The following is a 26732-nucleotide window of genomic DNA, read 5'->3' on the forward strand; positions in this document are numbered from 1 at the left end:
TCAAGTGACCCTTCTGCCTTGGCCTCCCAAAGTGCTGAGATTACAGGTGTGAGCCACTATGCCTGGCTTTTTTTTTTTTTTTTTTTAAGACGGAGTCTTGCTCTGGTGCCAGGCTGGAGTGCAGTGGTGCAGTCTCGGCTCACTGCAACCTCTGCCTCCAGGTTCAAGTGATTCTCCTGCCTCAGCCTCCCAAGTAGCTGGAATTACAGGCATGCACCACCACGCCAGCTAGTTTTTGTATTTTTAGTGGAGACGGGGTTTCACCATGTTGGCCAGGATGGTCTTGATTTCTTGACCTCGTGATCCACCTGCCTCGGCCTCCCAAAGTGCTGGGATTACAGGCGTGAGCCACGGCGCCTAGTATTCTGACTCTTAATTTCCAATTCAGCGTTCCCTAAGAGCCTGAAGTAAAACGAGAAAACTTCTTGTCGTTGCTCTGCCACTTACTACAGGGTGACTGTATGCAAGTTCGTCAGCTTTCTGAACTTCATTTCTATAAAATAGGGATAATTCCCACTTTCATAGAATTTTGAAGGAAAATGTGTGCATGAAAGAGCTTTGAAAACTGTGATCTGTCTTTCAAAAATTAAAGCTGCCATGCTTACGTATATAAAGTATCAGAAATGTGTACAGGGATAGTAGGCAGAATTGGCACTATATTGTAATGGTAAGGCATTTGTTACTAAACTTGGTATGTAAATTTCCTCATGGAGCTTTCTTCATATGGAAGTGTTTGGGTCTGATTATTAGAGGATTCAACAGTGTGCCAGAGATGGAAAACCATTAGGTTAAGGGCATAGGCTTTGGGAATCAGATGTGGCTCAATTTAAGTTTAGTTGTTAACTTTAGCATAGTTATTTAACTTCTTTGAACCTCAATTTTCTCATTTATAAATGGGCACAATTATGTAGTTCATCTTAGTAAGAACATTTATTCAGCTTTTGCTTTTTAACCAGCATTGTGTTATGCATTAGGTATGTAGCAATGAACAAATTAGGATCCTTAAACTTTTCTCATATAGTATGCAGTTCAGAAGGGGAAACACATTAGAGAATTTATATTTACATTTATGATAAATTCTTTGAAGGAAAAGTGTAGGGGTGGTGTGACAGCAGATAGTAGGGATTTTATTTAGACTGAGTAGATTTGGGACAGCTTCCCTGATTGACAGGTGAGACTTGAAAGAGCAGTGTTAGCCAGGCATGAGGGCTAGAGAGGAGAAAAAGTTTCTTGAAGCAGAAGGAATAGCACACCCTGAGACAGAAGGATCTTGGTTAGTGTCTTCAAGGAATAGAGATGTGACTGGAGTGTAATGAGCAAATGGTCAGATTAGTATATTTGGAACTTATTCGAAGGGCAGTGGGAACCTATTTAAGAATTCTAAGTAAGGCAGTGATATGAAGAGATTAGTTTCTTAGGATCATTCTGGTTGCTCTCTGAAGAATGAATTGGATGTGGCATAGATTTATGTTGTGGTGAAGTAATGGCTAAATAAGGGTTGATTTCATTTACATTTTGCAAGGTAGCATTTATAGGACTTGATTGTTGATTGTAAATGTTAAAAGGGAATTGCCAAGCTTCATTCCCAGAAAACTGTGAGGAAGAAATGGGTGCATGAAGGCAACACACACTGGAGAGGGAGAGGAATGAAGAATGAGGATTTTTTTTGGAGGGAGAAAAAAATTGGGAGACATTTTGTTTAGAGTATCTTGAGTTCACAGTATCTTTGAGAATACCCAAGTGGAAATGTTAAGTAGACAGTTGTATATGCGGACTAGAGTTGAAAAGAGGTCTTTATGGAGTAGGTATTAAAAGAAAGCTTAGGGCAATAGCCTTGGGAGAAAAACATAAACAGTAAAAAGAGAACTGAGCTCTGATAAGTTACTGATATTTGGAGGTTGAGTAGAAGAGAAGTCTACAAAGGAGACAGGAATAACCAGTAAGGTAGGAAAAAAATCAGGAAAAGGCAAAGTGTTACTAGTAGAAACAAAAGGAAAGTAATGTTTCAAGGAGGAGGCTCTGGTCAACTGTGTATCATACTGCTGAGATGAATAAAATAAGGGTTAGAAAAGTGTTCACTTGATTGGCAACCTAGAGGTCAACTGATGACTTTTAGTTAGCTTTTACTGCATAACAAATCACCCAAAGACTTAATTACTGGAAAAAACTGTTCTCAATTGTGTATATTGGCAATTTGGGTTTGGCTTCTCTGGGTGGTTCTACTGAACTGGGCGAGGCTTAGCTGATTTTAGCTGGGGTTGCTTATGCATCTACAGATATGCCTCTCTGGTCACCTGGTGATTTGACTAGGGCTGGCTTGTTCATGATGACCACGGCTGGGACAGTGTGCCTCTGTGCATATACGTTCTAATATTCTATTGGGGTAGCTTGGACTTGCCGACATCTCCATAGCAGAATTCCAAGAGCAGTAGGTAAGCTAACCCAGAGCACAAACACTAAACTTCTCAATGTCCCATTGCCCAAAGAGTCATAACGCAATCTCAGATTCTAGGTCTGAAAAAAACACTTTTATTTCTTGATGGGAGGAGCAACAAAGTCAGATTGTAAGGATGTAGATACAAGGAATGGAAAAATTTGTTGTCATTTTTTGCAATCTGCTACAGTGACTGCAGCAAAAGCATTTTGCTGATGGGGCAGAGTGTGGGAGTGGGGAACTGTTTGGAAGCTAGACTAGATTAGTATGGATAGTGAATGGGAATTGAAAGTAGATAGTATAGATTACTCTTTGAGAAGCTTGTCTGTGAAGGTAATTTGGGATAGAGGACAATAGCTGAGGCCGGGGAGGTATTTGTAGTCTAAGCAGGTATGTTGTATTTTCTTTCCCTTTCTGCCTGAATGCCTTCCATCCATCCAATAACAGAATATATTTGAATGCTGAGAGAAAGTATCTAGCAGACATAGAGGATGCTGGTACAGGGGAAAAAGGAGATAACTAATCAAATAAAAGTCTCTGAGTAGAGGATGGGATTTTGTGTGCTTATGAAGGGGCTAGTGTTTTGATGTGAGGAGGGCTATTTCCTTTCTGGTATTAGGAAAGAGGGAGGGAAGGAAGGAAGGGGGAAGGAGAGAAGGGAGGGGAATGGGTGCAAATGTACATAGGCATGTAAATTGGGTGATAAGAGGCTGAGGAAGTTTCTGTTTCATGGCGCTTCTGTTTTCTCCATGAAGCAGCAGCAGTCTAAGTGGGGGCAGGGGGGTCGTTGTGCAAGAATGTGTTTTGGAGATTTGACGTGAATAGAAAAATTCGTAATTTTATCTGTTCCCCCACCCCCCACAATGGGATATTGAGTTGACTGCTGACCAGAGAAATACTAATCATTCAATAAATGAGAGATACTATCACTATTAATATACAATAATTACTTTAAAGAGATTTAACAGAACACTTTCTGTGCTGTTAGAAACTGATGCAGGTTGAGATATTCCAGGGCCTGGGGCTCCTTTTCTGTTTGAGCCAGTTAAACTTTACTGTCTTCCATAACATTGATGGTCCTTAAAAAATGATATAGGCAAGTGACCATGTTTGCCCTTTACAAATAAACATTAGGAAAAATATGTATTCAGAGAAAGGGTCCAGTTTCTAAAAGAACTTCCTAAAGTATTCACCGTTACTCTGTTTTACCACAACAAATAAGGAATAACATAAATACACTTATTTTGAATTAATAAAGATTAATTCAAGCTGCATGGTAGATTAGTCAAAAAATTGTATGTTGAGGAAAGCAGCTTTTTGTTTAAACAATTGGAAAATATGTAAATATGGCCTTCAAGTTATATGCTTAGGGGAGAATAGCATAATTTACTTAGTCTCTTGTCTCTTAGGAAAAACTCCCATTAGATTTTTGGTTGTCCCTCAACAAGAATAAGCCTAACTTTTTAGACTGTTTAATTATTGTGTACTAAAGAGTTGTCTTTATGGAGGGCACCATCTGCTGGTTGTAAGAGGTAGCAGTTGTGGAGAAGACTGCCTTCTGCAGTTATATCAGACTCTTCACAAAATCTTATGTTTTCCTTTGAATTCCACCTCAAACCTGGAGTAAAATCCCAGAAGGAAAAACAGCTTTTAATTAACATGGCCAAGTACGGATTCTAGTAGTGATTTGATTTGATTTCTGTGGCTGTGAATTTAATGTCACACTGTGAATTTTTAAGAAAAATCAACATGAAACTGGCAGATGCTGGTCTTTATTTGTTGATTTGGATGCCTAAATCAACTAAAAAATAGGATTGCTTATTTTTATGGCTGATTTTGCTCTTTAGTCAGTACTTTGTTTTCCTTTTCCATTCAGTGAAAATATCTTACATATTTTTTACTACAGTCTCTTGTTTCGTTACATTTATGAATATTGATTTACGTCTGATAATATTAAAGAATGAATATTTCATTGATTTTTCTTCCTAGTACTCAGTGTGATTAAAAGATTCTCATATATTTCCTTTAATGATCATTTTATTTGAACTTTAAAAAAAATCTGTAGTATTAGAATATTTTCTTTTCTTTTTTCTTTTTGAGATGGAATCTTGCTCTGTCACCCAGGCTGGAGTGCAATGGCATGATCTCAGCTCACTGCAACCTCTACCTCCCGGGTTCAAGTGAGTCTCCGGCCTCAGCCTCCTGAGTAGCTGGGACTACAGGCATGCGCCACCATGCCCAGCTAATATTTGTATATTTAGTAGAGACGGGGTTTCGCCATGTTGTCCTGGCTGGTCTTGAACTCCTGACCTCAGGTGATCTGCCCACTTTGGCCTCCCAAAGTGCTGAGATTACAGGTGTGAGCCACTGTGCGTGGCCTAGTATTAGAATATTTTCTTATGCTTACTGTTCATACTGAACATAAAAATGTAAATATAATAATATACATATAATTTTTGAACTGAACTGTTTTCTGAAAATGCTTGTTTCAAATAACCCTTTGAAAGAAGGGAAATTCTAGGTTATAGTTTTACTGTAAAATGGTGGTAAATTTAAAGTTTGTATTTTTTTAATGGAGAAATTGATAAATCAGTACATTGTTCTGTAATATACCATAGTTTATAAAATGGAGTCTGTTACAGGTCAGTTTTATATAACTATTTTCGAAGTGCAGTTATTTTTCATTTTTTGTTTACTCTACCTTAATGGTGAATAGTTGAGATTCCCCAAAGATGAAAGGAACTATTATATGTCAGATCATTTGACTTTCTGTTTAAGGAGCAACTCTGTATCAATACCTGTTTTTCATTGACTTAATGATACCCTCTTCTTCTGCATTGCTTCTTTTCTGCTTCCTCTTTTTTCTTTTCACCTTTTTCTTATCTCGTAATTTGGTATTCATTCCCATCATTTTCTGGACACTTTTTTCTCAAAGGTCATCCTGTCAAGTTCAAGAGAGTATTTGCTGAGGTCATTTTGTATGTTTTCACCAAGGGTAATCATCACTATATATCACCCCTCCATTTCAAACTTTTTTTGCCTAGGTTTTTGTAGTATCACTATATATCACCACTTCATTTTCAAACATTTTTTCCCTAGATTTTTGTAACATTTACTCTAATTTTTCTAAAGTCATTTTCTTGACTTTCTTTTGTTTTCCTTCTTTATCTCCCCTGTGGGCTCCCACCACCCCAATCACTATAGGTATTTCATTAAGGTTTAGTGTTGGTATCTCAGCTCACCCTACTCATTTTCTTTACTCCTCTTGTAAACTCATAAAGCATGAACAATAAATGGTTCTAAAATATTTTCTTATTTTAGACCTTTTTTCTGGAACTTTAGATGTATAATCTACAGTTGCCTTCTAGAGCAAAGTTTATTTCTCTCAAGACTTAATCTCTCTCTGGGGTTTCCCCCATCTGCATTACAATGAGGGCAGAGCTCTTTCTTGTACATTTGCTCATCATTGCATCCTTAGTACTTAGTATATCGCACCAAGTAAATTCTCAATAAATATTTAAATAAATGGCTTTCTAGGAACAAAGGTTTTGAATCTTATAATCATCTTCTGCTTCTCTGGTATAATCATTCATAAGTCTTTGAATCATTTTCTTGTTTTGTAGTCATTGCCTACAGTCAGTTCCTCATTACTTCTTTCTTGGAATTTTGCAGTAGTTTTCTAACTAATTTTAATTTCTCCTACGTCTAGCTCTACTTTTTGTTGTAACCGTAATTTCTTCGAATAGTTCTGGTCATTCATTCAGTATTTCCTGAGTGCCTACTACTAATAGTAGCTATTATATGTGATAGATGCTAGCGTAAATGTTATACTCTACTTTTCTTAAGGAGCTTACAGTCTAGTGGGAGAGACAAAGACAGAAATAAATACAATAGATACAATGTGATCAATGCTAATTGTGGTAGATTCAAAGTGTGACTAGCTGTAAGGGTGGAGCCTAGCCCTGCCTGATTGAGCTCAGGAAAAGTTAAAATGAGACTTTAAAGTCTATAGAGTTTGCTTAGTAGACAAGGGCCAATATATTTTACTTGGAGGAAAAACAACCTGTGTATATTCACAGAGGTGTTTCAAACCTTTCCTTACAATGCTGTTTATAAGACTTGAAGTGCAAATTGAATAACCTCCCTCTTTATTATCTCTTATTTTTTCCGTCTTAGCTCCTTTTACTTCCTTCCACCTTCTCCTTCAGTCACACTTCTGGGACAGTAACTGAAATTTGCTGTCTGAGATTTATTCAGAATGTTTTTTTCTGTCTTTTTTTTCTCTATATTATTACCACTTTACCCCTGTCCACTTAACAGAAGTGGTGTTTCTTTCAGTCTTATTTTTCCCAAGTTTGTTGTTTATTTCTGTCAGGATAATTTCAGAATCAACTGTGATTCACTTATTTAGGGGAATGTCATTTTCTCTTCATGGATTTTGAGACCCATTTTACTCGTTTTGCTCTGTAGTTTCTGCTGTTGTGTTCTGCATATGAGGCGCTTGATGAGTTTTTGACTACATGGATGAGTATATTTTACAGGGTCACTCTGTGGTCTGTGGCCATATTCATGTATTTGTTTTTATGAATGAACAACAGCTTTTGTCTCTGAGATAAGGCAGAGAGACTTTCTTCCACTCCAGACTCAGTGGAAGAGAAGCCTATCAAATTTATCAATCTTTCCCTGGAGTGCTTTGTCCTAGGCATTTGCCGAGTATCTTCTTTGGTTGAAGGAATGTAACTATGAACTTGGTTCTTGCTAGATAGTGTTTTTCCTAACCTGAAGTCATGCAGCTATTCTCTTGTATCATATTCTAGAAGCTTTTAACACTTTGCCTCTATATTTAGGTTGTTACTGTACCTGGAATTCATTTTGCGTATGGTGTGAAATATAGGTACAGTGTCCTTTTTAAAAGACATAGATATGGAAGTGTCTTCTGAACTTTTTATTGTATTCTCTCTGTTCTTTCCTAACCATCATCCCTACCACTTTTTTTCATGTACAGTTGCGTACCACACAACTTTTCTGTCAGTGACGGACTGCATATAATGGTGGTTCCATAAACTTACAATACTGTATTTGTACTGTACCTTTTCTATGTTTAGATATATTTAGATACACAAATACTTACCATTGTGTTACGGTTGCTTACAGTGTTCAGTACGGTAACATGCTGTACAGGTTTGTAGCCTTGGAGCAATAGGCCATACCATATAGCCTAGGTATGTAGTAGTCTGTTCCATTTAGGTTTGTGTAAGTACACTGTATGATGTTTGCACAACAATAAAATTTCCCAATAACATATTTATCAGAATGTACCCCATCATTAAGTGATGTATGACTGTGTACGGGAGGAACACAGATTTTTGGATGTTAATCTTGTATCCTGCAACCTTGATGAACTAACTAGTAGTTTATTTTTTGTAGATTCCTTTGGCATCTTCTGTGTAGACAATCATGTTGTCTGGATGTAGGGGCAGTTTCTTTTCCAATATATATGCTTTTTATTTTCTGTTTCTTTGTGTGCTGCCTAAGGCTTCTAGCATTATGTTGAATAAAAGTGCTGGGAGTAGACATCCTTTCTTTGTTTCTCATCTTAAAGGGGAAGCATTTAGTCTTTTACCATGAAGTATTTATGTTACCTGTTGTTACCTGTTGGTGACTTATGCTTGTTCTGGATGTCCCTGACTTATGATGGTTTGGCTGACAATTTTTTGACTTTATGATGGTGTGAAAGCAGTACACATTTAGTATGCTTCTTGACATATGATAGAAATGCACTTTTGGCTTAATGACATTTTAAATTTACAGTGGGTTTATTGGGACCTAACCTTATTGTAAGTTGAGGAACATCTATATATTGATGTTTTTACTTTTCATCCTTGCTAAACTCAGTCTTAATAATTCACATGTTTTGTCTGTAAAATCCTTTTGAAGTTTTTATGTACATAAACATATCATCTGTGAATAATGACTGGTTCATTTTAAATCCTTATGCCCTTTATTTCTTTTTCTTCGCCTTCTTTGTTGATTAGCGTCTTTATTGCAGTGTCAAATTTAAAAAAAAAGTGACAATAGTAGGTATGTTCCTGTAGTTCCTGAACACAAAGCTTTCAGTGGATTGTCAATAAATATTATTTATGCTGTAGGGTGTTTATAGCACCCTACTCTTCTCAGATAAAGGAAACTTTCACCCAGTTCTTAGTTTACTAAACTTGTTTCTTGTTTCATTTTTGTTTTACAGTCATGAGTTGTTGAATTTTACCAAATTTTTCTTAATTTATTGAGATTTGAAAAAAATCAGTTTAGTATATAATTTAAATGTGATTTTCTTTTTAAGCCTGTGATGAATTTAACCTTGCCTTCCCAGGATAAACACTTAAGAATATATTGCTGCATTTGGTTTCCTAACGTTTTGTTTAGGAGTTTTGCATTTATGATTAAGATTTGTCTGTGATTTATTTTCTGTGATTGTTCTTTTCTGTTTTCCTTGTTTCAGATATGGACTCTTACTCTGTTGCCTAGGCTGGAGTGTAGTGGCGCAATCATAGCTCACTGCATCCTTGAACTCCTGAGCTCAAGTGATCCTGTCACCTCAGCTTGGCTAATTTTTTATTCATTTTAATTTTTTGTAGAGGCAAGGTCTCGCTTTGTTGCCCTGGCTGGTATTGAACTCCTGGCTTTAAGTAGTCTTCCTGCCTCAGCCTCCCAAAGTGCTGGGATCACAGACAGGAGCCATTGTGCCTGGCCTGTGATTGTTCTTATTGGGTTTTGTTGTCAGAGTTATGCTAATTAGTTGCTTAAAATTAGTTGGGAAGGATTCCCTTGTTTTTCATTTCTTGGAACTATTTGTATGACATGGGAAATATTTCTTCCTTTATTTGGTAGGACTCACTAGTAAAGCCATCTAGACTTGGATATTTTTCCTTGTGGAAAGATCCGTTGATTGATTTTTTTTTCTTAATCTTTTTTTTTCTTTTTTCTTTTTTTCTTTCTTGAGTTAGTTTTGGTAATAAGATGTAGTTTTTCAGTTTTAGCTACATTTTCAAATGTTATATTATCAAATTTGTAAGTTTGGCCTGTGATTTTTTGACTTTGTTGATCCTACGCTTGTTTTCTTTGGATTCATTGATTATTAAGAAGTGCTTTAGGCCGGGCGCGGTGGCTCAAGCCTGTAATCCCAGCACTTTGGGAGGCCGAGACGGGCGGATCACGAGGTCAGGAGATCGAGACCATCCTGGCTAACACGGTGAAACCCCGTCTCTACTAAAAATACAAAAAAAAAAAAAAAGAAGTGCTTTAAAAAATTTAAGTGTCTGGAGCTTTTCTTGTTATCTGTTTTGTTAAACTTTTTGTTGAAGTATAACATACATTCAGAAAAGTGCAAAACTATGTCTTTAGCTCTATGACTTTACACAAAGTGAAAATACTTGTGTAACTAGCATCTCCGAAGTATCTTTTCACCCCTCCTTCCGTTAACGTTTGTCCCCCAAAACATCACTGTCCTGACTTTTACCATCATAGATTAGGTTTCTCTGTTTTTGAGCTTATAAAAATGTAATCATACTCTTATGTAGTGTTTTTTGTCTGGCTTCTTTCACTTTGGTGTGTGTGTGTGTGGGTGTGTGGGTGTGTGGTGTGTGTTGAGACGGGGTCTGCTCTGTCACTCAAGCTTGAGTGCAGTGGTGTGATCTTGGCTTACTGTGGCTTTGACTTCCTGGGCTTAAGCAGGACTTTCACCTCAGCTTCCCGGGTAGCTGGGACCACAGGTGCACACCACCAGGCTTGGCTAATTTATCTTTATTTTTTGTATAGTTGAGGTCTCACTGTATTGCCCAGGCTGTTCTTGAACTCCTGGGCTCAAGTGATCCACCTGCCTTAGTCTTCCCAAATGCTGGGATTACAGGTGTGAACCATCATGCCCATCCAGATGTTTGTAATGTTAATCCATATTATTGTGTGAGGCAATGGTTTATTCACTCTCATGGCTGTTTTTTTTTTTTTTTTGCTCCCATTGTGTGACTATACTACAAGTTGCTATTAATTCTAGTGTTGATGGTCATTGTGTTTTCTGTTTTGGCAACTGAATGGTATTGCTGTGAACATTTTTTTATATGTCTTATGGTGGACAAACTATACGTTTCTATTGAGTAAATACCACAGAGTGAATCTGGGGCCTATTTATCTTTTTTTTTTTTTTTTAACTTGATGTTTAGCTTAACTGGTTTTAGTGTTTGCATGACATATTTTTCCATCCTTTTACTTTCAACATGTATCCACATTTTTCATTGTGTTTTAAGGTGTTTATATTGAAATTTAAAAATCTTTTTCTTTTAACCGGATTGTGTATATTACATACACATATAGTACTTAGTGTGTGCTAAACAGTGTTGTAGGTAGTTTATATATAAATACAGCTCTTAGTTTTCTTTTGGCTAATTTGTCCTTGTTTTACTCTGTTCTTAAAAATTATACTCCTTGGTTGTAAACTTTAGATTTGCAATTATATTCTTTCTCCGCTTTGAAGATAACATTTTGCTGTCTTCTGGCTTACGTTGTTGATGTTGAGAAGTCACCTGTTAGTTTATATGCTATTCCTTTCAAGGTACTGTGTGTGCTCTAAATTTTATTTGTTTTCTGGAGTTATGATTATTTTAAATTTAATCCTGTTGGGCTTATTGAATTTGTAGGTTGGTATTTTTTTTCTTTTTTTCTTTTTTTTTTAATTATTATTATACTTGAAGTTCTAGGGTACATGTGTATAACGTGCAGGTTTGTTACATATGTATACTTGTGCCATGTTGGTGTGCTGCACCCATCAACTCGTCAGCACCCGTCAACCTGTCATTTACATCAGGTATAACTCCCAATGCAATCCCTCCCCCCTCCCCCCTCCCCATGATAGGCCCCGGTGTGTGATGTTGTAGGTTGGTATTTTATGATATTCTCTGTAGGTATTTGACCTCTGCTTCAATCTAGTCCTTATGGTACTCTCATGAATCCCATGAATGAATCTCTCATTCTTCTCCCTCTATAACTTCCATGAATTGTAGGCTACATTTAGGCCTTTCTATCCTTACGTATTTCAGTTGTATGTTTCACTGTGTTGTACTCCGGATAATTTCTTCTGACCTTTCTTTCACTTCATTTTTTTTTTTTTTTTTTTTTTTTGATGCAGGTGGAACGCAGTGGCGCAATCTCAGCTCACTGCAACCACTACCTCCTGAGTTCAAGCAGTTCTCCTGCTGCAGCCTCCTGAGTGGCTGGGACTACAGGGGTGTGCCACCACGCCTGGCTGATTTTTGTATTTTTTGTAGAGATGGGGTTTTGCCATGTTGCCGAGGCTGGTCTTAAACTTTGGAGCTCAAGTGATCTGCCTGCCTCAGCCTCCAAAAGTGCTGGGATTACAGGCGTGAGCAATCCCACCTGGCCTTTAATGGTTTTTCATATCTGCAAATACATTGACCTGTTGAGTTTTCAATTTCAGTTAATTGTATTTTTTCATTTTTAGAAGTTCTATTTTTAAAAAATCTTCTAGTTTAGTCTTTATAATTTTTTTTTGTTTCCTGTAGATATTTTTGGAATTGTCTTTTATTTCTTTAAGATTATAATAGTTCTACAATTTTTGATAGTTATCAAAAATTGTGAATCTGTTTCTGGTATCTGGTATTTCTGCTGGTTCTCCCTCATAGTTGCTTGGTTATTTTTGACTTGATAGTGCTCATTGTTCTCGAAACATCGTAGTGGGGATTCTTTGATATTTAGGATGAAGGCACCCTTCTCTAGGCAGGACTTGGATTTACTTATGTTAGGTGCTTGCGACTGTATTAACCGGGAGTCTCTTGAGTGCATGTTTTGAGATTCTCTGGGCCGCTTCGGTCATGTCAACCCCAACAAGTGTGCAGGCACATGGCCAAAACTAATTACCTATTCCTTCCCTGTATTCGTGTTGCCCTTCTCTGTTTGGCACCAAAGCAGCCTTCTCAGCGGTTCCCTCTAGGCAGGTGGGGCTGGGGAAGGAGGTGTTCATTTCTAGTTTACCTTCTCCTTTGCAGGTGTATCTTCTTTGGGTAGGGTGGTGGCCTACGTTAATGTCAGGAGAGTTTCTTGTTTGACTGTCTGCCTTGATAGGTGCAGATACACTTCTGTTCCCCTGGCCCTATAAGACCATCAAAACTGAATCCCACATTTGTCAGAATTGACAGATGCTTTCAGAGTGTAAGTAGCTATAATGTCCCAGTTGTTCCCACTTACTTCCCTGGATTCCTATTTTCTCTTAGGTTTTAGTTTGAGTACTTTGTGGTGCTTTTAAAAAGTATTTATTTTTTATTCTTTTTCTCTAGCTTACTATTATTTTTAGTTGGAGGGTTAGAGCAAATAACAAAGCTTGCCACTGAGGAAATGAAAGTAAAAAGTTTTGTTTTCTAAAAATAATTTTGGGAAATGTTCAATAGAGTGATTTTCATTAAATGGTAAATTACTGTAAATTAGGAGGTAGTTATAAATTTTGGTTGGTGAGGAAGGTTACCATTTATGTTTGTTAAGAATGTTTGTATCTATTTTTTGGTTTGCATCTAATAGTTTTCTTGTTTTAGGGGTAGAAATATTTCTGTCATGGCTCATTCAAAGACTAGGACCAATGATGGAAAAATTACATACCCGCCTGGGGTCAAGGAAATCTCAGATAAAATATCTAAAGAGGAGATGGTGAGACGATTAAAGGTAAGTAAAATTATGTTCTTTTGGACATCTGTGTAGGGCAGAGGTCCCTTGTGGAAATCACATGGGGCTGTAATAGATCTTGTTAGGGTAACTTGAAAAAGCAAAGCAAAGCAAAGCAGCAAATGGCGTAGAAAAGATCCAAGGGAATAGAGTATATAAGGAACGGTGGGGATTTGGCTGTGATTAATGGGACAGCAGTTAGAAAGGTGAAGCTTAGATTTTCTAGGATCTTCTATATTTGGGTATAAAGAACAAGTCTACAATACTCATATTCCTTATTGTCTATACAAAGTTGTCTCCTTTCTCCTATATGGTTTCTAAAGACAACCACTTTAACGGAGTTTTAAATCTTTATACTGACTAATTAGGCTGTGTACTACTTATAAGTTATTTTCAAAGTAGGTCAAAGGGCTTCAATTTTAGCTTCTTCCTTTGCTTCTGACATATAGTAATGAATCGAGATTGTTGGTGAACTTCTGTGGATGAGGCTAGGGCCTCTTCATATGTATTTGAATAATATTTTCACCTTTTCCTTTAGGGTGATGGTGATCTCTGTAATTGTTAAAATGGATAAAGGAGCATAGTGTCCAAGGAGAATGTTAAGTTGGTCTATCAGTTAGTTTAGATGGTCTTTATTTTTGAGCATTTCCAATCGAGGTTGTGTCTACCTAGATATTTATATTCCTTGATATATTGTTATTTACCTGGATGTCAGGGCTGAAAAATGTTCCTAAATTAATCATTGAAGATCCAGGGCCTTAAAAACAAATACTCTTCTTTATTGCTACATGGTGTATAGCAATTTTTATAAGGAGAACAGGATGCTAATGCTGTCATAAATTTCACATAAAGTCTTAATATTGTGCATATATATTTATACCTAAAGTATTAGATTGTCAGACATCAGATGTTTATTCAAAGGAAAATCATCTTTGAGCAGATTAAATTTACTAATAGGTGGATATTTTATCTAGTTGGGAACCGGTGTATATTTTATTAAGAATAGTCAAGCTATAAATCCCTTCTATATATGACATGTTTTATTTTCTGTTTATTTACCTTCTCTTGACCTATTGCATTTTTTGAGAAACTAATACATTTATTACCTTATGTTTGTTTATACTAAGCATAAATGAGCATTCCTGTTGTTTGTTGAGAAACTAATCTTGAACTCAGAGCCTGCACTTAAACTGATTAGCATTAGTGTCTTTTAGAGATGTTATTTTCTCAGATTTCTTTTCTAATTTGGAGGACTCATGAGTTATTAATGAGTTTTATAACAGTATTTGAGTTGTAGACAGTAGAGAGGAATTCCCATTTTCTGGACCTTGAACAAAACTTTGTGGTTATTGTTGTTGGAATGATTGCCTGAGTACTCATATTTAGTGTTTGTAATATGCTTTCATTATTTTGTAGACATTTATGTCTGGCAGCAATCCAATTATACTTTTTTCTCATTTATTTTCCTAATTTATACTTCCTATTTTTAGCGTCCTCCTTCTTAGAAAAATATTAAAAAATTATGTGGGATGATATGTACAAATACCCAAGTAAGTTTTATACATTATAACAATTTGTTAACATGTAAGGTGACACTGTTTATAAAATTTATTTTTTTCCTGTAACATTTTATTCAAAATACGTTTAATCTCTTATCTTTTGTTAAGAGATCTACAGAAATAAACAGTTCCACGCACACAGTTCTTTTTTACCCTTTGTGGTTTTTCCTAAACACATAGGAAATCAAAGTGTAAATCTTAAAAGTGATAAAATAAAAAAGTTAAAAGACCTGGACATCATACCCTTAATCTAAATGTAGTACAAGGTTGGAAGCATTAGTCTACTGTTGGTTTTTGTAGAGATGGGGTTGGTTCTGGTATCTGGCATAATAGAACGGAGAGTTTGCTCTGTGAGGAACAGTGTTTTCCACAGCTGCTCTGAGAATTCAGTAGAAATTGAGCCATTTATTATTCAGAAGTCTAGCTGGATGGCAAGTGGAAATCCTTGCTGCATAAAGGACCAAGACATTTAGCATTGATACCTTGTGGCCAGCCACACTTGTTGCCTAGTATTTGCAGCACCACCTAGTGGATGCTGGATGCTCACCTTTCTGTTGGAGTTGTATTTAAATGTCAGTTCCTATCAAGTTAGGCAATTTTGTTTCATCTGAAGTAGGAATAGTGCAGACTGAGATCATCATTGTAATTACTAATTTTGAAATCAGAGAAAGCTCTTCTCAGAATTCATGGTGTACCATTCTATTTTCTATTCACCTTTTATAGAAGTATTTTTGAAAAAAGAACCATTTCTTTTAGCTTCCTTTGGCTTAACTCACATGTGCCACTGAATTAATGAATTATCCATATCATATTCTCTTTTACTGCTGCACAGGAAATATTTTGTTGGATGGTAGGGTAGATACTTCATAGTAACTTTTCAGTGTTTAGGGATGCATCTTTGACATCCTTTCTTAAATAAAACTATGTGACTGGAGTGGTTTAATGGCTTAAATGGGAAATTAAATTGTCATCTTAGGGTTTTCTTTAGGCATATACTTTTTCTTCTCATGAAAGGATTAGAAATATTATTTTTAAAAAAGATGGTATTCTTAAGGACTTACTCCTTTCAGTCCAGTTGTACAAGTGAGACCAGAAGTTTCCACAAATATTCTATTGGAATTCTTCCAATGATGACTACTACATAAGGGCAATTTAAACTTTAAAAATCTGGTTAGCAGATATTTTGGGTAAATGAAAAAATATTTTAGTAAATATTTTAAAGAAAAGTTTACTTTGTAGTTTTAGAAGGATTGTGTTCTCTCAAGTAGAGACTTTCTGCAGAAAAATGAAAGTATATTCATTTGAAGTTAACCTTAGCAATTAATATGACCTTTATTTCACATGGATGTAGTTTTACATGGAGCATTTCATTATTTGATTTTTTTATTTGTGTATAGATGGTTGTGAAAACTTTTATGGATATGGACCAGGACTCTGAAGAAGAAAAGGAGCTTTATTTAAACCTAGCTTTACATCTTGCTTCAGATTTTTTTCTCAAGCATCCTGATAAAGATGTTCGCTTACTGGTGGCCTGCTGCCTTGCTGATATTTTCAGGATTTATGCTCCTGAAGCTCCTTACACATCCCCTGATAAACTAAAGGCAAGTACTGATTTAAATAACTCCAAGATTGACTGATACTTTGATTTATCTTTCTAGCTAAAATAGGAGTTAAGGTATTTAGATGATTTTCTTGGATACTTTGACATTAGCTACAGTAATCTTTTGCTAAACTTATGGTTTTTTTTAGAACATATTTTTGAAAAACTCTCTGGTCTTGAGGTTAAGAAGTAGATTAAAACAGTGTATACTTTTTTTATATTATGTTATCATTAGCTCTGTTTCTTTCATTATAATTTTGGAGGCAATTCCTTTTTACTTTCGAAAATCCATATTGAAGACCATGGCCATTATTTAAAAGACAATACCTAGTATAAACATGAGTTTGTAATATATAATCCTAATTTATTTAATGGAAGGTGTGATATAAATTGTTATGAAGAAAATGCAGGCCAGGCGCAGTGACTCAGGCCTGTAATCCCAGTACTTTGGGAGGCTGAGGCAGGAAGATTACTTGAGTTCATGGGTTTGAGACCAGCTTGGGCATCATAGCAAGGCCTTGCCTCTACTTAAAAAAAAAAAAAAAAAAAAAAAAAAGGCCTTGTGTGGTGCTGTACACTTGTAATCCCCTAACTACCTGGGAGGCTGAGGTGGGAGGAGTGCTTGAGCCCCCAGGGGGCGGACATTGCAGTGAGCCTAAATAGCACCACTGCATTCCAGCCTGAGCTGAGTGAGACCCTGTCTCTATTTAAAAAAAAAAAAAAATAATAATTCAGTGAACAAAGTTTTAACGGAAAGATACAAAAGGCGTGTATTTCTTGGTTACAGTAGTTGTAAGTAAAACTATGTAAGTGCAAATCTTTAAAAGATGAGAAGGGGAATAGCACGAGTAATCTTTTTAGGAAAATGCTGGTAGAAAACATGAAGTAATTGGAATCGTGCAAAAGATACTGAATGTTTATAAGTCAGGTCAGGTAGGAATTAAAAACAGCAACAATAAAAGATAATTGTGGAGGCCGGGTGTGGTGGCTCACACCTGTAATCCCAGTACTTTGGGAAGCTGAAGTAGGCGGATCACCTGAGGTCAGGAGTTGGAAACCAGCCTGACCAACATGGTGAAACATCATCTCTACTCACAATACAAAAATTAGCCGGGTGTGGTGGCACATGCGTGTAACCCCAGCTGCTGTGGAGGCTGAGACAGGAGAATCACTTGAACCCGGGAGGTGGAGGATGCAGTGAGCCGAGATTGTGCCACTGCACTCCAGTCTGGCCGACACAGCGAGACTCTCAGGGAAAAAAAAAAAAAAAAAGTTGTGGAAACTATGGATTAGAAAATGAGTCCATAGAAAGATTATTAATCCACAGTGTGAAAAAATGGCAGACAATTTATGTTTATTTCACTTAATAAGTCTTGCTGTTACTTATGTGTCAGGAGCTGGATTTACAGTGGTGAAAAAAACCCAGACATGGTTCTTAGACTCATGGAGTTCTTGATAATTGAAGTGAGGAATGTGCTTATTTGATCAAGTCTACCAAAATTCAGGTAGAGAATGTGCAGCCTGTTTTGGGCATGCTTGTTTTAAATTTTGATTGGTAAAAGAATCTTAGGATGAGGGAGGTAGAGGGCAATATTTGTCATTTAAAGGTGGAATTGAATTGTAAGATTGGCTGGTCCATGTAATTGTATACCCAGGTACTAGCTTGATTTCTAAATGTGAATTTCTCCTATGGAGATGCTTAATCGGTTTAAGGAATGATTCCATTTGTTTGATGGTGGCTGTGGCTTTCCCGTACTAGATGTCTTGTTGGCATTCTCATGAGGAGGTAGTCTAACTTGCCTCTCTTGGGGATCTTTCAGTTTGCATAATCAAGGACCTATTTCAGGGCTTTGGGGGTAACGAAAAGTTCTCCCTAAAGAATAGCTACGTATCTGTTCTGTTTGTAACAGGACAATTTATGAAAAGACTGTAAAAGAGCTGAAATTAGGGTCTTTTTGCATTATTCCCTAGCTGAAAAATTGTAAGTATTTGGTTTTTCTTATGAATTTTTGAGTCTTACTCTAAATGCTGCTTTTTTCTTTTTGGAGGACAGTACTTAAAAATTATTGACTTTGAGGGTGCTTTCTAAATATTTAGGAGATTTCACTTCGTTTTGATCAGCATCAGGTTCATATATGTATGTATTTTGTCTATAGTAGTGTTGTATGCATATTAGAAAATTGTGATATTTGAGCCTTACTTTTCCACTTTCAGTTTGTTGTTGTCATCAGCAAACCCCTTTTATACAGTTGGCTTCATGTTTAGGCAGTAATTGGTGAGGTTATAAGTGACTATTGTCTTTCCGTCGCCACATAGAGTCAATATGGCATGTATACTCTTTCAGCAATCCAGCAAGGGTTCATTCATAGAGAACATATTTTCCACAGTATTACTATTAAAGTAACTTGTTTTAAGTAATCTTTTTTTTTTTTTTTTTAATTTTGTTTTAGGTTCAGGGGTACATTTGCAGGTTTGTTATGTAGGTAAATTGCATGTCATGAGGGTTTGGTGTACAGATTATTTTGTCACCCAGGTGTAAGTATGGTTCCCAATAGGTAGTTTTCCGATCCTCACCCTCCTCCCACCCTCCACCCTCAAGAAGATGCTGGTGTCTATTCTCTTCTTTGTGTTCATATGTACTCAATGTTTAGTTCCCAATGATAAATGAGAACATGCGCTATTTGGTTTTCTCTTCCTGTGTTTGTTCGCTTAGGATAATGGCTTCCAGTGGCATCCATGTTGCTGCACAGGACATGATCTCATTCTTTTTTATGACTGTATAATATTCCATGGTGTATATGGAATATTTTCTTTATTCTACTGTTGATTGGCATTTAGGTTGATTCTATGTCTTTACTATTGTGAATAGTGCTGCTATGAACATACGCATACATGTGTCTTTATGGTAGAATGATTTATATTCCTTTGGGTATATACCCAATAATGGGATTGCTGGGTCAAATGGTAGTTCTGTTTTTAGTTCTTTGAGAAATTGCCAAACTGTTTTCCACAATGGCTGAACTAATTTATATTCCCACCAGTAATGTATCAGCATTCCCTTTTCTCTGCAACCTTGTTAGCATCTGTTATTTTTTATTTTTTATTTTTTTTACTTTTTACCTATAGTCATTCTGACTGGTGCGAGATGATATCTCATTGTGGTTTTGATTTGCGTTTCTCTAATCAGTGGTGTTGAGCATTTTTTCATATGCATGTTGGCCATACATATATCTTCTTTTGAAAAATGTCTCTTCATGTTCTTTTCCCTCTTTTATTTATTTTTTTTTTTGACGGAGTTTCGCACTGCTGCTCAGGCTGGAGTGCAGTGGTGCAATCTTGGCTCACTGCAACGTCCGTCTCTCAGGTTCAAGTGATTCTACTCCCTCAGCCTCCCCAGTAATTTTTATCACAGGCGCCCGTCACCATGCCCGGCTAATTTTTGTATTAGTAGAGTGGTTTCATCACGTTGACCGGGCTGGTCTCAAACTCCTGACCTTGTGATCTGCCCACCTCGGCCTCCCAAAGTACTGGGATTACAGGCATGAGCCACCACGTCCGGCCTGCCTTCTTTTTAACGGGGTTGTTTTTTGCTTGTTAATTGTTTAAGTTCTTTATACGTTCTTAATATTAGACCTTTGTTTGATGTATGATTTGCAAATATTTTCTCCCATTCTGTAGGTTGTCTCTTAACTGTTTTGCTGTACAGAAGCTTTTTAGTTTAATTAGGTCTCATTTGTCAATTTTTGTTTTTGTTGCAGTTGATTTTGGCATCTTCATCATGGAATCTTTGCCAGGTCCTATGTCCAGAATGGTGTTTCCTAGGTTATCTTCCAGGGTTTTTATAGTTTAAGGTTTTACATTTAAGTCTTTAATCCATCATGAGTTGATTTTTGTATATGGTTTGAGGAAAGGGTGCAGTTTCAGTCTTCTGCATATGACTAGCTAGTTATCCCAGCACCATTTATTGAATAGGGATTCCTTTCCTCATTGCTGTTTTTGTGGTTTTGTTGAAGATCAGATGGTTGTAGGTGTGCAGCATTATTTCTGGACTTTCTGTTATGTTCCATTGTTCTGTGTGTCTGTTTTTGTACCAGTACCATGCTGTTTTGGTTAGTATAGCCTTGTAGTATACTTTAAAGTTGGGTAGTGTGATGTCTCCAGCTTTGTTTTTTTTTTTCTTTCTTTCTTTTTTTTTCTTTTTTTTTTTTGCTTAGGATTGCCTTGGCTGTTTGGGGTCCTTTTTGGTTCCACAGACATTTTAAAATAGTTTTTTTCTCATTTTGTGAAGAATGTCCTTGGTAGTTTGATAGGAATAGCTTTTCATTCAGTAAATTGCTCTTTGGACAGCATGGCCTTTTTAGTAATATTGATTCTTCCTATCCATGAACATGGAATTATTTTCCATTTGTTTGTGTCATCTGTGGTTTCTTTGAGCAGTGTTTTGTAATTCTTTTTGTGGAGATCTTTCAGCACCCTGGGTTGCTGTATTCCTAGGTATTCTTTTTGTGGCTGTTGTGAATGGAATTGTGTTTTGTGTGTGTGTGTGTGTGTGTGTGTGTGCTTTTTTTTTTAAGACAGAGTCTGGCTGTGTCACCCGGGCTGGAGTGCAGTAGCACAATCTCGGCTCACTGCAATCTTTGCCTCCTGGGTACAGGCAATTCTCTTGTCTCAGCCTCCTGAGTAACTGGGACTATAAGCACATGCCACCATGCCTGGCTAATTTTTTGTATTTTTAGTAGAGATGGGGTTTTACCTTGTTGGCAGGGCTGGTCTTGAACTCCTGGGCTCAAGCCATCCACCCGCCTTGGCCTTCCAAAGTGCTGGGATTATAGACTGAGCCACCGTGCCCAGCTGGTATTGTGTTCTTGATTTGGCTGTCAACTTCAACATATGTGGTCATCATTATGTGGTGAATCACATTTTAAAAGTTTGCGAAGATTGTTATGACTTATTATGTGGTCAGTTTTAGAGTATGTGCCATGTGCAGATGAGAAGAATGTATACTCTGTTGTTTTGAATGGAGAGTTCTGTGGATATCTATTATGCCCGTTTGGTCAAATGCTGAGTTTAGGTCCTGAGTATCTTTGTTAGTTGTCTGTCCCAATAATGTAATTCCATCAGTGTAGTATTAAAGCCTCCCACTATTATTGTGTCATTATCTATGTCTCTTCATAAGTCTCTAAGAACTTGCTTTATGAATCTGTGTGTTCCTTTGTTGGATGCATATATTTTTAGGATAGTTAGGTTTTCTTGTTTAATTGAACCCTTTATCAATATGTAATGCTCTTCTTTATCATTATTGGTTTAAAGCCTGTTTTGTCTGAAATTAGAATAGCAACCCCTGCTTTTTTCTGTTTTCTGTTTGCTTGTTAGATTTTTCTCCATCGCTTTATTTTGACCCTATCAGTGTTGTTGTATATGAAATGAGTCTCTTGTAGACAGCATACAGTTGGGCCTTGCTTCTTTAACCAACTGACCACAGTGCATCTTTTAATTGAGGCATTTAGTGTGTTTACATTCAAGGTTAATATTGGTATGTGCTCATTTGGTCTTGTCATCGTGTTGTTAGCTGGTTATTATGCAGACTTGATTGTGTGGTTGCTGTATACAAATGTAGATACAAATGCAGATATAGTAAATTAGTCAAAAATATGAGGTGGGAATAGATTTAGAAAGATAGGGAAAAGCAAGTAATTATAATGATTAGTAGGTAGCTTGACAAATTGACTTCTAAGAGTCTGAGCTTCTCTGTGGTATCTATTGTATTGTCATTTGGCAATTACAAAAATTGTTTCCTAAACTGCTTTTGCTATTTAATTACCATATATTTTGCTGTTCCAGGAAACCTGATCAGTTCTCAGTCATTGCAACACTTTTTATTCTAAAAATAGCATAAATTTTAGCTGTCTCAGTTTTCAGGTCTATTTGTTTATCTTTTGTTGTAAGATGAAGATTTTTGACTTTGAGATTATGGTAAATGATTTACTGTTTTCCTATGAAGGATAGTAAGATATTTAATGTAAGATATTTAATGTTGTTCATACAGAGATGTACTTTAAAAAAATTTTAGCCAAATAAAATTTTTTTCTGGCTCTTTATAGTTTATTATGATATGTACACATGAGTGCTGAATAAACTCTAGGGATTTCATGGATATTTTCATTTAGTGTTCATAATCTGAATGGCACTTTGTCTTTTTTTTTATTTAAGGATATATTTATGTTTATAACAAGACAGTTGAAGGGGCTAGAGGATACAAAGAGCCCACAATTCAATAGGTATTTTTATTTACTTGAGGTAAGCAATATCTTGTATCTCGAGATGACATTTTAAACTGATTTTTTTGTTTATATATTTTTACTAATCAAAATGTTTAACTTTCACTTTTTTACGTCTTATTTTTAGAACATTGCTTGGGTCAAGTCATATAACATATGCTTTGAGTTAGAAGATAGCAATGAAATTTTCACCCAGCTATACAGAACCTTATTTTCAGTTATAAAGTAAGTTTATTTTATTAAGTATGTAACATTAAAAAAAGATAACAAATTTTGAACATGTAGGTGAATCTGCGTAAACTGTTACAATTAATATTAGAAGGCTAAGAGATGTAACTTTTAACACAACTTAAATTTATTTTTATACGTTTCAAAAATGAATAGAGCTTGATTTTGTATTTATATGTAATTATTGGTTAAAGGAATGGCATAAGGCCAATGTAAAACTTTTTGGATTGCATTATTTGTCTATAAAAAATACATACTGACTTCTTAATGCATGTGGCTATTTGAGCTTTTTGTGTATTCTTTAAAATTATTTACTAGAACTAACTTCAAAGCAATTCAATTTTCTGAATTTAAGGCAGAACTGAAGTTGCTTTTGATGTAATTACTTTTGATTGTGAGACTGGTTAAAATTAGGGACAATAATTTAAGAAATGTAGCTTAAAAATACAATTTGTATACTATTGTATGATGTGGGAGAGAGGGAAGCTTTAAATGAATATACATAGAATTTTATTTAATATTTTAGTATTATTTTTGTGAAGCATAATGCTTGTCAGTATCATCTTAAGAGTAAATCCTGTATATCTCAGTTGTAATTGAAACAAAATCTGTTTTGAATTTCAGCAATGGCCACAATCAGAAAGTCCATATGCACATGGTAGACCTTATGAGCTCTATTATTTGTGAAGGTGATACAGTGTCTCAGGAGCTTTTGGATACAGTTTTAGTAAATCTGGTACCTGCTCATAAGGTGAGTAACAATATATACTGTAATGTGTCTAATGCCTATTAATAGTAAGGCTTAAAATTTGTGCTTAGGTTCTAAATATGGTTTATCCTGCTTTAACCTTTTAGAGAATCTATTGGTTTAGTTATATTAATACATATTTATTGTGTTTAATGTGTAATAAAAAGATACACTTAGTCACTAGTAAGAAATTGTAGATTTCATGTAATAACATATTTGTTTTGATTCAGTTGTGTATAGAGTGTATTTCAGGGAGTGAGTTAGTAGCTACTTAGATGCTGTTACATAACTTACTTGTCAGAAGGTGGAACCGAGTAGGGCCATAACTAAAAGATAGTGATAATGTAGATAGAGAGGACTGGTGAAATTTAAAGGGAAGTCTCTACTAAATGGGAGAGGAGTAATATGTTGGTGACAGTGTTTTTTGCCTGTGTGATGTTAAGATGTTATGTTTCTGTGTTTGTGTGTGTTTGTGTTTTGATTTTAGAAAATGACTGAATCTCCAGTTAGAAATACAGTTCTGTAATTTAGAAGGCTGTGGGTTAAGGAGAGGAGGACAGGAATCACCAGTGTAATTATCTGTGCAAATATAAGACCTCTCTGGCAAGATATAGTCTCAGTGTAGAGCTATGCAGGATTGACACAAATAATGCTTGAGTGAAAATGATTTCATAATTCAAAAATCAAACTCTTAAAGAAAACAGTGTCTGAATCCTGAAACTTAGCAGACACTACTAATAGCAAGATTAGAGCTCAGAAATTCAGATCATATATTTATTAAATAAAATTCACAGGTCCTGGTGTGCTGTGGATTCCTAGTCAGCTGCCATCTTGCTCCTTTTCCCACCCCTCACTCCTTCCTGTTGCACCTTCTGAATGGAGCACACCATGTGCTGACTCTACCCAGACCAGCCTCACTTCTGCCTCTGGTGACCACAAGAGGGAAGGGGGAAGCTGGCAAGCAGATCTGCAGAGGCTTGTCCCATTGTCTCCTTCACCTTGGTGCCCACATCTAGTTATAATCCCTGTTAATCCATTTTATTAAATGAGCTGTAAAAATCAGCCTGGGGCCCAGCTAGTGACTTCCCCTGGGCAAACGAACACCTGTCCTGATGCTACAAACTCTACTGCCTGTGTGCTCAGGTGAGAAGACAGAGGTTTTGAATCTAGCCACAGAATGCCCTAGGGAGGAAGGCTGAATTCCCAGGGGGAGACCTGCTAAGCCTTTCAAATGGGCTGTGCCTGACTGGACTCTCAGCCTAGCTCTCTGGAACTCTCATCCACTTGTCAACTGTGCCAAGACAAACCCTCTTAGACACAAATCCAGTATCTAGCTTGGCTTTCTGCACTGAGCAGCTGACTACCAGAGGCATCTGAGGTCTCCATCCATCCATTGTCATGGAGAAGACTGTTGGGGAAAATAAACCCACCCTCCTGATTACACACTTTCTCTTTGGCCTTGTTGTGGGGAGAGGACCTGTAGGTACTTCCAGAAACTAGAATCGTAGGCTCTAGTAAACCAAGTACTTACGGATTCAATCTTTGCTTAGTCCATTTAGCTTAGGGTGGAAATTTCTCAAGGCAATTACTATTTTGCAGCCCTTTGCATAACTTGCATAGCTCCTTGCAATTTCGTGAATGACACTGAATAAAACATTCTGACAAAATTTTTAAAAAAATTATAAATACTCTTGAAAGGATTAATGATAAAATGTTTAAGAGGTAAAGAACTAGACATATTAAAGGAGAAAATTAGTAGAAAAACTCATTAGGAATGAAAAATGGCTGGATGCAGTAGCTCACACCTGTAATCCCAGCACTTTGGGAGACCAAGGCAAGTGGATCACCTGAGGCCAGGAGTTCAAGACCAGCCTAACCAACATGGTGAAACCCTGTCTCTTCTGAAATTACAAAAATTAGCCAGGCATGGCAGTGTGCGCCTATAATCCCAGCTACTCAGGAGGCTGAGGCAGGAGAATTGCTTGAACCTGAGAGGCGGAGGTTACAGTGAACCAAGATTGTGCCACTGCACACTCAAGCCTGGGTGACACAGTGAGACTCCATCTAAAAAAAAAAAAAAAAGAAAGAAAAAGAAAAGGAAAAATGGCCACCGAAATAGAAACCTTGATTGAATTGTATGTAAAAGATATTTAGAGAACTGGGATAGATGTGAGGAAATTATACAGGCACAGCGAGATGAAACATGAAAGATAAGGTCTGACATATTTAATAGTGATTTCAGAATAACAAATAGAGAGTTGAGAAGAGATGATATTCGAGTAGAAGTTAGCTTAAAATATTCCAGAATTGGTTAAAGCCATTAATTTATGGAATAGTGAGAAAAAGTACCATGACTAGAGTGAAAAAAAAAAATAGAGGAAATCCCTGTCCAGGCCCATCCTGAAATTATGGAATACTGAAAGAGAAATCATGTATAAAGCACCCAGAATGTAAAGGCATGGCCCTTACCAAGGAATGAAGGCTAAACTGATTGCTGACTTCTCACTTGCAGTGTTAGAGAATAAATGTAATCTTATGTAAAATACAGTGGTTTAATGGGATTAATAAGTGATATGATCCTGGGATAATCAGGAGCATTTGGAGCTATTAAATTTGAACTTTAAATGAACCATTTATATTAAAATTTTAAGGATTATAATAAAAGGAAGAGTTACAGTAAATGTAAGTGGCCTATATTTACCATGTAAGACAGGTTCTCAGACTAGATTGAACATAATCTGGGTGGTTATTTTTACTAAGAAATAAAACCAAAATACATTCACAAAAGGTCAAATATAAAAGGATGGAAAAAGTACTTGCCAGGCAAGTGTAAACCAAAAGAAAACCAAGATAGCTTATATTAGACCTAGTAGTTTTTAATGGATAAAGAAGAGCTTTATATAATAAGAAAAGATTTAGTACTCTGGAAGATTTCTAAACTTCTATGCACACAGGCTCAAAATATATAAAACACAAAGTGAAAGAATTATGGACAGAAAGAAGCAAATTCACTACCTGTGTTCCGTTTTAACATGTGTTTTAGTGATTATAAATCAGGTAAACTGAGTTTATAAAAAGATTGAGGATTTCAAACACAAAACTGCTAATTTAATGACAAGCATAATTAACAAGAAGAAAATTCACTATTTGTGTTCCATTTTAA

The 26732-nt window shown here is 36.2% G+C and overlaps 1 protein-coding gene across 7 annotated transcripts in view; it reads left to right on the forward strand.

Annotated features, from left to right (window-relative positions):
- Positions 1 to 26732, forward strand: part of PDS5B (PDS5 cohesin associated factor B) — a 180887-nt gene that overhangs the window by 47679 nt on the left and 106476 nt on the right. For 6 of the 7 annotated variants that reach the window (XM_007960096.3, XM_007960102.3, XM_007960100.3 and 3 more), the window contains exons 2-6: positions 13030 to 13156; positions 16113 to 16316; positions 22526 to 22612; positions 22721 to 22818; positions 23446 to 23572. In XM_007960096.3, coding sequence (XP_007958287.1) covers positions 13049 to 13156; positions 16113 to 16316; positions 22526 to 22612; positions 22721 to 22818; positions 23446 to 23572 — 624 coding nt within the window. In that variant the 5' untranslated portion in view covers positions 13030 to 13048. Of the gene's footprint in view, positions 1 to 12633; positions 12653 to 13029; positions 13157 to 16112; positions 16317 to 22525; positions 22613 to 22720; positions 22819 to 23445; positions 23573 to 26732 lie in introns of those variants that run through there. The other variant, XM_007960094.3, reaches the window with a different exon arrangement.

The sequence above is a fragment of the Chlorocebus sabaeus genome, chromosome 3 (assembly GCF_047675955.1).
Source record: "Chlorocebus sabaeus isolate Y175 chromosome 3, mChlSab1.0.hap1, whole genome shotgun sequence".
NCBI lineage: Eukaryota > Metazoa > Chordata > Mammalia > Primates > Cercopithecidae > Chlorocebus > Chlorocebus sabaeus.